Source organism: Amborella trichopoda, chromosome 1, assembly GCF_054954075.1.
Source record: "Amborella trichopoda isolate Santa Cruz 75 chromosome 1, AtrichopodaSantaCruz75HAP2 v2.0, whole genome shotgun sequence".
NCBI lineage: Eukaryota > Viridiplantae > Streptophyta > Magnoliopsida > Amborellales > Amborellaceae > Amborella > Amborella trichopoda.
In genome coordinates, this window is record NC_142336.1 from 36177609 (window position 1) to 36188208 (window position 10600).

Genomic DNA, 10600 nt, shown 5'->3' on the forward strand with positions numbered 1-10600 from the left:
TCTGACAAAGGGTGTTTACGGTGATAAGACAGCACTACTTGTGTGTCGAAGGGTTTTATAGGGATCAGACCTTTGGTTGATGGGATGCTCGGTCGCTGAAGGGCTTTATAGTGACCAGATGTTTAGGTTAATCCAACCTTATGTCGATGGTGTGATATTTGTGAAAGGAAATCTTCCTCCAACTTGTTCAAATCTAAATCACGACATTGTGAGTTGCTATGTGGTCTTTAGGGTCATACTTATTATTCTCGGTCAAAACCTTATGCTCTTTGTTATGGTATCAGACTGTATGCTTGTTTTCAAGAAACACCTGTTCAGGGAGTTTCTGAAATATATGGGGCAAGGAGTGTATTGTTCTTTGAAAGGTGGATATGCTGTTCGGGAATTTCAGATCTAATATATCTTGCGATTGTCTCTCAGATTGCTCATGTATCCTGAATGCTCATGTGGTATACTATAAGTTAGCTGATTTGGTTGATAGGATGCTCATCTGCTAAAGGGTTTTATAGTGACCAGACATTTAGGTTCATCAGACCTTGCGTCAATGGTGAGATATTTGTGAAAGGAAATCCGGCTCCAATGTGTTCAAATCTAAATGTGGGTTTCTCACAACATTGTGAGTTGCTATATGGTCGTTAGGGTCGTACTTATTCTTCTTGGTCAAAAACTTATGCTCTCTGTTTGGTATCAGATTGTATGCTTGTTTTCAAGAAACACTGGTTCAGGGAGTTTCTGAAATATATGGGGCGACTGTATGATAGTTTTCAAGAAACACTTGTTCAGGGAGTTTCTGAAAAATATAGGGCTAGGAGTGTACTGTTCTATGGAAGATGGAAACGATGTTTGGGAATTTCAGATCTAACATATCCTGTGATTGTCTCTCAGATTGCTCATGTATCCTGAATGCTCATGTGGTGATCTATAAGTTAGCTGATTTGGAGGTAACTACATAGGAGTGGGTTATGGTAAACCATTTGCTGCAGTAAGTAAAGTACCTTTTTGTTGCTGCACACTTTCTACGTAATTGTTATTGAAAGTATTTTGGTTCAGAATAAGAAAAGTACTTCTTGTTGATCTGGAGGGTGGAACCATAAAGAAAAAGTATGAGGAAACTGAGAAGATCGTAGTCCAGAGGTTCAAACAGTGATTGCTGAAGTCTGTGAGTCCTCACTCATGACAAATGGGATGTTGGTCTTCAGAGAGGTCTGGGTGACCACTTACAGTAATTGGTGGCTACGGGCAAAATGTGTAGTTCTTTTGAAATATTTGGAAAATTTATGGGTTCTTTTTCTTTTTTCTTTTGTTTTTTGGGATAATTTTGGCTACGTTAGTTTTTGGGGTTCTGGGATTGAGGTGGTGGTGGGGCATTTGTGTGTGTGTTTTTTTTTTTTTTTTTTTTTTTTTTGCACTTTTTGGGGGGTTGTTTTTTGTTTGGGGGGGGCATGGAAGTGTGGTGGAAGAGCTGTTGGTTGGGGAGAAGGAAAATGACAGGGTCACTCACTTTTATTGTCATTATGCAATTGATATTGTATTCCTTTTACCTGCTAAGCCCTTTCTGCTTTAACAGATCAGTTATATCACACACACACACATGGCATTTGTGTCTGTATACTGATTGTGTTATTAAAATGATGCATGTGTCATATATGTGCCTTAAAATTCAGTTTCACTTTGAGATGAAGGTACGAAATGCCTCCACTTTTGGATTTTTTTAGTATTTTGTTTCTCATTATTATGGATCTCACAGTATTCACGAAGAGCTTTTATCATGGAATCTATGATAGAACTCAGCTGCCCAAATCAGAACAACAGGGATCCCTATAAATAGGTCGTTTCCAAGCTTTTACTTGTGCATTATTGCTCTGGGATAAGGTTTTCACAAGCAGGTTTTTACATGTTATGAACTAGCTTCCTGTATGGGAAGTCTTGCTATAAAAATGAGGCATTTAATTTATTCTGCAGTTATTCTTTATTTTAAGCCTGGCACTGTAATATAGCTATTACAGTAATTTGTCTGCGAGAACACAAAGGGTATTCTTGATATTTGAGTCTTGTAATAGCCATGATATGTAACTCAGTAGGTCTATTACATATATCAAGAAAGCTAGCGAGAAAAATTGATCTAAATACACCTGGTAAATTGGGCCGCCTCCTGAGCTGTACAGCAATGCCATACAACTAATGCATCATTAGTTAGATTGTTAAGAATCTTTGTTAGATTGTGTGAGTCAATGATATACTATTGAACTCAAAAGTTAATATTATAGCTCCAGAAGAAAAATATATCTGTTTTTGGCCTCATGCATTCATTCTAAATTATCTTTCCACAAGTATTAATTTGGAAGGGAATTTTTTTTTTCCTTTTTTGCTTGGCTGCTTTCTGACTAGGGCCCGTCAATACTGTGCATCATATTTGATATTTTCTATGACATTTATTGCATTCATGAATTATTCTTAACAAGCTACATGTGGATATGTTTCCTTGCACATGGTCAGGTTATTCATGGAAAAGAAATATGAATTCTTATTTGAGATATATTGAATCATAGTAAAATTACTGGCATTTCTTATTTGCCTTTAACATCTTGCATCTGTGGTCCAAAGAGGTTGGAGTTTCTAGATGATGTGCCCATTGGCTAATGGCCATCTTTTGTTTGTCTAGAAAGTGAGGAACGATGGCATCTTTAGGAAACTTCCCATGCTACAAGATGATCAATAACAAGGTCTGAGATGCTTTTATCTTGTGAAACTTTGTGCTGACTGCGTTTCAGGGTATTGGAGCAGGGGATGTTATTTAGGAATGTAGGACAATATCAGGGTGAAAGAGTGGCTATGTAGAACTCAAGGTATTAAATTAAAAAATTTCTTTTAGTTTTATTCAATATACTTGAATTCCACTTACAAAGGCCACTAAATATTGCTGTAAAAATAATACCCTAGATACAACCTAGGATCTTTATTTTCAATGCTAAAAGAAATAGAAACTATCTAGAAGCTTTAAATAAACTTCCACTATAATTTTTAGTACAAAACAAGTTCCTGGAAATTCATAGAAAATAAAAAATAATACTGAAAATTAATTAAAATTACTGAGAAATGCCTGGAGTTACCCTCACAGGTCTTGGTATACCCCAAACCTGATTCCTTGATCGATGACGCACTTTTACTCCTTTAGGTGTTGCTAGAAATTCTGAGATGGGAAACTTTTCTGGTGATACCTTTCAATGTAGGGTTTTAGAGAGGTCAAAAGCTTAACTAAGCAAGGTTTCAAAAAACGCTGGGCGGCCTGCCTGGCGCCCAGCGCCTAGGCCGGTGCCAAGAACCTTGGGTGCCCAGCGCCTAGGCCGGCGCCAAGAACCTTAAGCGCCTTGCAGTGCAAATTCTTAGTTTTCTTTTTTATATATTTGCTATCCAAATGCACATATATGCATATATTTGTGTCAAAATTTGTAATTTATTCCATTTTAAATTGAAAATATCTCAAGTTCGTAGCATACGTTTTTATATATAAGCATATCATATGTATCAACCTCTCAGGTAATCTGGTTGAGAATAAACTTATTAAAAATTTCGAACCATACAAAATATTTAAAAGTCTAATAGGCTTACTGTAAGGTCTCCAACTCTCATATTCTCCATATTCCATATCCATAAAATAAACCATAATAACATCCAAGTCTCCAAGTCATCAACAAACTGACTTCCAAAACTATAAAAAAACAGTAAACTACACAACGAAATAGTCCAAAAAGGCAAAAAAATTACAAACAACATAACTAAATAAAAATCGTTCAAACTCTATATGTCTAATGCCCAAACCACACAACGAAATAGTCCAAAAAGGCAAAAAAATTACAAACAACATAACTAAATAAAAATCGTTCAAACTCTATATGTCTAATGCCCAAACCAAGATGGTGCAATAAAGTATTAAAGTTACTTCAAAAGAAGAGAGAAGACAATCAAGACATCAATAAGAATCAGAATCATCATCTTCATTGCTTTCATCTACATCAAAATTGAGGCTGTCAACATCAGAATCATTACCCTCTGCAACATATTCCTCTTCTTCCAGAGATTCTTCTGAATCTGTCTCCTCTTCCTCTATCTCCCTCCGTGAAGTACCAGCAGAAGAAGTTGCTTGAATGGCCCTCCTAGGATTAGAAGCTTGCCCCGATGCCTCCTCGACCATTTCTCATGTTAAACCCTCCTAGGGAAGACCTCCTCAGTACCAGGGTCACTAACTAGCTAATTTGAAGCATTCTCCATGTCTTTCGAAGAGATAGGGTCCTTCTTCGGCTGGTTTTTCTTCTCTTTGAGCCTTTGATTCTCTCTAACAAAAACCAAGTCATTGAGCTTCCTTTGCTCAAGCTTATTTCTTCTCTTTGTATGCACCTATAAGGAAAACTAATGCATAAGTAACTACTATAGGTCTATGATCTTCTTACCTTTAATAAATCTATATTACAAAATGAACTTATAAACAAAAAAAGCATATAAAATTGTAAAATAGTAAAATATCATCTCAAACGAACTCCAATTGCTCTCACAATCAGAAGAGGTTGTTGTCAAACTCAAGATCCGCATAGCTATCTTCTGGAGGTTTGGAGCGCAACTCCCATGTTGTCTCCACCATTGGGCTGCAATATGTGGGCAACCTTTATAATTAATTTAGGTATTTAAAATTATCAGAACTTGAAAGAAAATTATAAATTTATATTTTATAAAACAAAATTACATAAGTCAAAAGAATATTACTTGGTTTGTCTTTGTTTCTTTGCTTTAATGCCATATCTTTCCCAAATGACATCAAAGAACTCTTGTACGAAATTAGCTCTTCAATTGATAACTTATTTTGGATATTTGGATCAGGAACTAATTTCTCAAGGCACTCATTAAAACCATCCATAATTACCCCTTTTGACTCAATATCTACATTTGCATAAAAGAATTTGGGGTTCAAGTAATACCCCGCTGCATGCAGTGGTTTATGGAGCTGCCTATCTCATTTGTCATCTATAATCTCCCAAATTGGGGCATACTTCGCTGCATCATTGTCCAAATTCTCTACAATCTCATTCTTAGCCCTTTCCATTACATCATATATAAAGTCCATGGAGGGCTTATCAGCATCAACCAAGTGCAAGACCTTCACCAAGGGAAGAAATACTAATATCGCATGTTTCACCCATGCCAAAAATATTTCGAAAGAATAATATCTTGTGTCTTCTTTCCCTTGGCATCTCTAGACCACTTACACGTACTCTACTCCTTTGAAGCAAACATAGACCTTAATGCGATCCTCTTCTTTTACATTCTCTGTAGACTAAGATAGGCAGTGGCAAATCTAGTGACCCTAGGCCTCACTAGCTCTCTCTTTTTTGTGAACTTACGCATCACGCTAAGGGTAAGTATGTGATTGTATATGAAGATTGTAACCTCTTTAGCCTAAAAAATAATTCCTTTAATGGGAGGCAATTCACCAATTGCCTCACGCATAAGATCTTCGCAATGTGCAGCGCAAGGAGTCCAAAATATACGAGGCCTCTTTTGTCGAAGCAAATGACCTGCAACTAGATTGGGAGCAGCATTATCTGTGACCACTTGAATTACAAGTTCCTCCCCAACCTCGTCAATGCCCTTATCAATGAAAGAAGATATATAATACACGTCATGGACATCATTGGAAGCATCGATTAAGCGCAAAAAAACTGAACTCGTGGGACAATTTACTAATAAATTCATGTTACTCCTCCTCTTCCTATCACTCCACATATCTGTCATCAAAGACACCCCAAATTTAGCCCATCCCTCCTTATGAGTCTTGAGATATTCATTAGTGTACTCGATATTCATTAGTGGCTCTCCAATCTCATAAGGAGTTGGAGCTTTCAAACCTGGCCCAAATTGCCCAATTGTTTCCAACATTGTATGGAAGCTATTCAAGCGAGCAGTGTTAAAAGAAATGCCCGCATGGTAAAACCATCGAGCAATATACTAAATCACCCTGGCTCTATCTTCCTTTTTAAACCTATTTTCAATTGTCATATGTTTTTTCCCCTTTCCCTTGCCTTTCTCAATTATTGTCTCAGGGCTAGGTGTAAAAAAACTATCTATAGGCTCTCTCTTACGAGCCTTCTTAGACCTGAAAGCCCTCTTGGTCTTAGAGCTTTGAATACCAACCATAGCTACCTCTTCTTCCCCCTCTTCATCATCCTCTTCTTCAGTTTCAATATTATCATAAAAAATATGAATCCCTGAGTTTAATTCTGCTATATCCTTTTTTTTTGCAACTTTTTTACTCTTTTTCAGCTTCAATGTACTCCAAAATTTCTTTCTTTACAAGATCTGAGACTTTCTTACATGGGGCGACATCACCTCTAATACCGGCAAGATGTTTCTTAAATCTATTTATATCGGCATTAGAAACATGTCTACAAAAATTGTTATCATTCTTATCAGGGTTAACACAATATTTCTATCCCGGATCTCCACCCCTAGTAGACCCTGAAGAAGACATCTCAAATTGAAAAAATAAAACTTAAATAAATATTGCAGACTTACCTTTTCTACCCAATCTTTGATCTTCGATGTTGGTTATCTCAATCGAGCTACGAATCAACTCAAAAGTCTTCTAATACCACCAATAGCACCCTAAAAATAATTTCAATCAGAAAAACAAAGTTTTTCAATCCACAAGAAGTACTTTCGATTCTCAGCAATTGCTTTAGATTCTCATAAATAAGATTGAGGGTTTCTTGTTTTTCTTCAGTTTGGGGTTGAAAAATAAACCCCTAAACTTCTTTTATACAAACTTGGGGGTCAAAATGACCCCTTTTGCCCTTTTGGGCAAAGTTTAAAAAAAAAAAATCATAAATTGTGCTGGGCGGCTGCCTAGCCCACCTGGGCGCCCGCCCAGGTACAGCTGCCCTTATTGAGGCGCCCAGGTCTAGGCGTGCGAAAATTTTTTTTTGGGTGCCTAAGCGGGCGCCTGGGCATCGGGCGGACCATTTTTTGAAACATTGTAACTAAGGTTTCTGCAAACCCTAGAGGAACAAATTAAAGTTGAATTTGTGAGTTAATTTCTCTCTAAGCTGTGCTTTTGTCTTCTTTTCTTCAAAATATGACAAACCCTTAGTCTTGGGATTTCACTATACACAAATAAGAGGAGAGAGGGTAGCGTGCCTCCCTATTGGGGTAAGGGGGCACGCGACTTCAAATTTTAAAGAGAGAAAATGAAAATATGGCGTGAGGTAGAGAGAACTTGGTGTGTGAGAGAGAGATCTTGTTCTATATTTGAAATAGATTTAAACTAAGTCTTAAAATAGAAGTAAATCTATCTCCCAATTGGAATAATATTCCTTAGGTATGCCTTATCTAATTTCTAGTTAGACCTTTTAGGATAATTTAGAAAATCTGTAGGGTGAGAGAAATTTAATCAGAGTCATCCATCCCACAAATCAGCAATCATGATTTTTGGTGGAAAGATAACAACCTTATCCCTTTAGATTTTAACTTAAATCCTGTTCTTGTTTAAATTTGGAATACAATAAAAACTTATCATAATATAGATCTCTCATAATCAAGGATAATCTATATTTTAAAACTCCCACAATATAGGAAACGAAATTTAATTTAAAAAACAAAAGATTTCTTATCTTAAAATAAAATTTGAAATAAAAAAATGGGGTGTGCCCCCTTTTTCCTAAAAACATGGCGTGCCCCCTTTTGTTTAAAATAAATAAATTTGGGTGTGGCCCTTTAAGGGTGGCACGTGGTCCCCACTTATAAAAGAACTCCCATGTGGAGTTAGATCCTTGGTCCCACATGTGTTATTTTAAGTTATGAAATTTTCATAAATACCCTTTTGATGAAAGTTATAGTAGAAGTGAGTCACAAATAGCGACAATAATGGCAATCCACTCGCCTCAAGAACCATGATCCATTACTGTTTTCTTATCCAACCCAACAAAGACTCATGACCCACAATCTCATTTCAAGGGCTCATGATTGGCTTCTCAAAGTTGGACAATAAAACAATGAGACCATGATCTTGGAATGTGGATTTCAATTCTTCCCTTTAAGAGCAAGTCTTGCACATGTACACGTGTCCCCTTCTAGGGTTGCTTCCCAGTAATGCAGTTATCATAAGTACATGTCGTACAAAAGTTGGTTGAGGTTTTGGCCCTTGATCTCATAAGCCTGCACAACCGCACCCAGGCGATCACACACTCTGGCCTACAAACCTCATTCATGAGCATCTCTCCAACCTCAAAAAGGGATGATCCACTGTAAAATCTTCTCGGTAGTGCCATATGTCAAGGTAAGGGTTTTGGACATGACCAGGGCTATAAATCGTCAAACCCTTATTCAGTCAACATACACATTCCCACTGAAGTATATATTCCACTATAAAATATCATGTTTACATGCTCTCTAGGCTTTTAAAGGTCACAAAATCCAACATAGGGAACCAATGTGCTTTCTGAGAGGTGTTGCTGTTAGTTCTCACTCTTGGGGACCTCGGCTTGATTTTGATGGTATCTCTTTTGGGTAGTCCAGGTCATAGTATGGGACCTTAAGGATGTGAGCAGATGGGCATTTGATGGTCCTTTCGGGATTTGCTATATTGGTCTTCATGTGAACCTCGTATGGTGGAAGGCAAGTTGATGTTATCAGATGGGTGAGATCATAGTCAGCTCGAGATTTATGCATATTTTGGAAGATATATTCGAAACTTGCCAAAGAGGAATTATTTATCTCCTTTGCACTTCAAGCTTTGTGAGACATGTGTAGCTAATTCCAGGTATAGTGTGTGTAGTTGATACCATTCTAATATGCTCTTCCTTTCCATGATTTCCCTGTTATGTCCAAAAAAATTTCCATTACTTGTTTATGCCTACTTATTTTTATCGCCTTATTTTGACTGTTTCTGCACTTGTTTCTTGTATAAGATAGTATGTTTCTTGTATGCTGCCTGCTTTGTGGCTTTATTGGTTTCTCTTCCATGTTTGTACCTTATCAATATAAGGTTGTTATGAACTAGAGCTTGAACTAGATTTTATAATTGACTGTCAAGCAAGCAAAATCAAATGCGGAATGTACTAGTAAGAATTGTTTTGATAGAACCTGCAATATGTGCATTACATCCATCCTTGATAGTGTTAATTGTGTAGTACTCTATTCTTACTTCCTGTCTCTTTATTTTATTTTTAGTTTTATGGCACTAATTTTTCTTCTACAAGTACTTGCAATATAATTTGGCATCTTGGTTCATTTATATGGTTCTTTCCACCTCATTGATGCACAACTCATCAAGAGATCCTCTAAGGTCCTTCTGGGGCTTGATCCTTGTGATATTCGGCATTTCTATGCAGGTTACTCCAAATGCTCATTTCCAGAATGACTTGGGTCTGGACAGTCTTGACACAGTTGAGATAGTCATGGCCTTGGAAGAGGAGTTTGGATTTGAAATACCCGATAACGAAGCTGACAAGATTCACACCATCAACCTCGCTGTCAATTTCATTGCCTCGCACCCCCAGGCAAAATGAACAATGTAAACATTTTTGTCCTTCTGCAATATGCCTTTTTTCCCAACTGCTTGAAAATCTAAGAAACATTTTGCTCCTTTTTGTATGAGAAATCGTTCTTGAGAAAGATGGGATTTAAATGTGCAGAAAAGTTTATTTACTGATTTTAATCTGGTGAAAATAAACTACTGTTCTTCCTGTGCATTAAGCACTGACATTTTTTTATTAGGTAAGATATGAACCGAATGTTATCTGAATGGAACGGCGGATTTATTTTACCTGATGAAACTGATATGGAGCAGGACCAAAAGGGTGTCTGTTCTTTCTGATTTCCTGTCTTGCATGGTTCTAAGGTGGGGCCAGAAAGTAGCTCCTCTATTATGAATTATTATTATTAGGGTTTTTTATGAGTGTAAAAACATCTGAGAATGTTTTCAAGACGTTGTATGATTAAGATTTTAGATTGACTTTGGATATCTCTACCTCCATTTAAGAAGCCGCTTTTCCTAGTAAAAGCAGATAATGAGAGGACCTATATAATTGGCTAGGGGCTTGACTCAAGATGTGGAAGCTTTCAAACAACTTCTGTAGGAAAATTTGCCGAATTCGAGCCCCTTGGCCTCGCCGGAGAATCCCTCCCCCTTTTTCCCAGCCAAATTGCCGGAAGATTAAAGCTTATTATTGTCATGGCCGTGGCAGAATATCAGATTCTGGCAATATGTTCCCCAATTCTTCAGCAACTAATCGTCATGACCTTTCTCCATGTCCACTGTTCCCTTCCTTTTGTTTCCGGAAATGAGTAACCCTTGCTATTTGATCAGAAAACCAGACAGTTTCTCTATGAAAGGCTCCACCTGGAAAACTAGGTAGGTTCTTCAGGAAAAGCGACTTTCACATTAAACAAGTGCTATTTTCCCTCCTTTTAATTTGGGTTTAAGGTTGGGTTTATCATTTGGGTCTAAGGTGTGTAGGTATATAAATGAGTAAAGCATACACCTCCTGTGCAAGGTACTAGCATGCTCAACAAGCTGGGTGGGTGTATATGAGTGTAACACACACGTCTGGTA

General features: G+C 37.2%; 1 protein-coding gene across 4 annotated transcripts in view; it reads left to right on the forward strand.

Moving 5' to 3' along the window:
- Window positions 1–10544, forward strand: part of MTACP2 (mitochondrial acyl carrier protein 2) — a 28926-nt gene extending 18382 nt beyond the window's left edge. The window contains exons 2-3 of one of the 4 annotated variants that reach the window (XM_088863701.1): window positions 9378–9559; window positions 10082–10544. In XM_088863701.1, the coding sequence (XP_088719827.1) occupies window positions 9378–9554 (177 nt within the window). In that variant the 3' untranslated portion in view covers window positions 9555–9559; window positions 10082–10544. Of the gene's footprint in view, window positions 1–1747; window positions 6662–9377; window positions 9863–10081 lie in introns of those variants that run through there. The other 3 variants (XM_011624660.3, XM_006843353.4, XM_088863705.1) reach the window with 3 other exon arrangements.
- The last annotated feature ends 56 nt before the right edge of the window (window positions 10545–10600 follow it).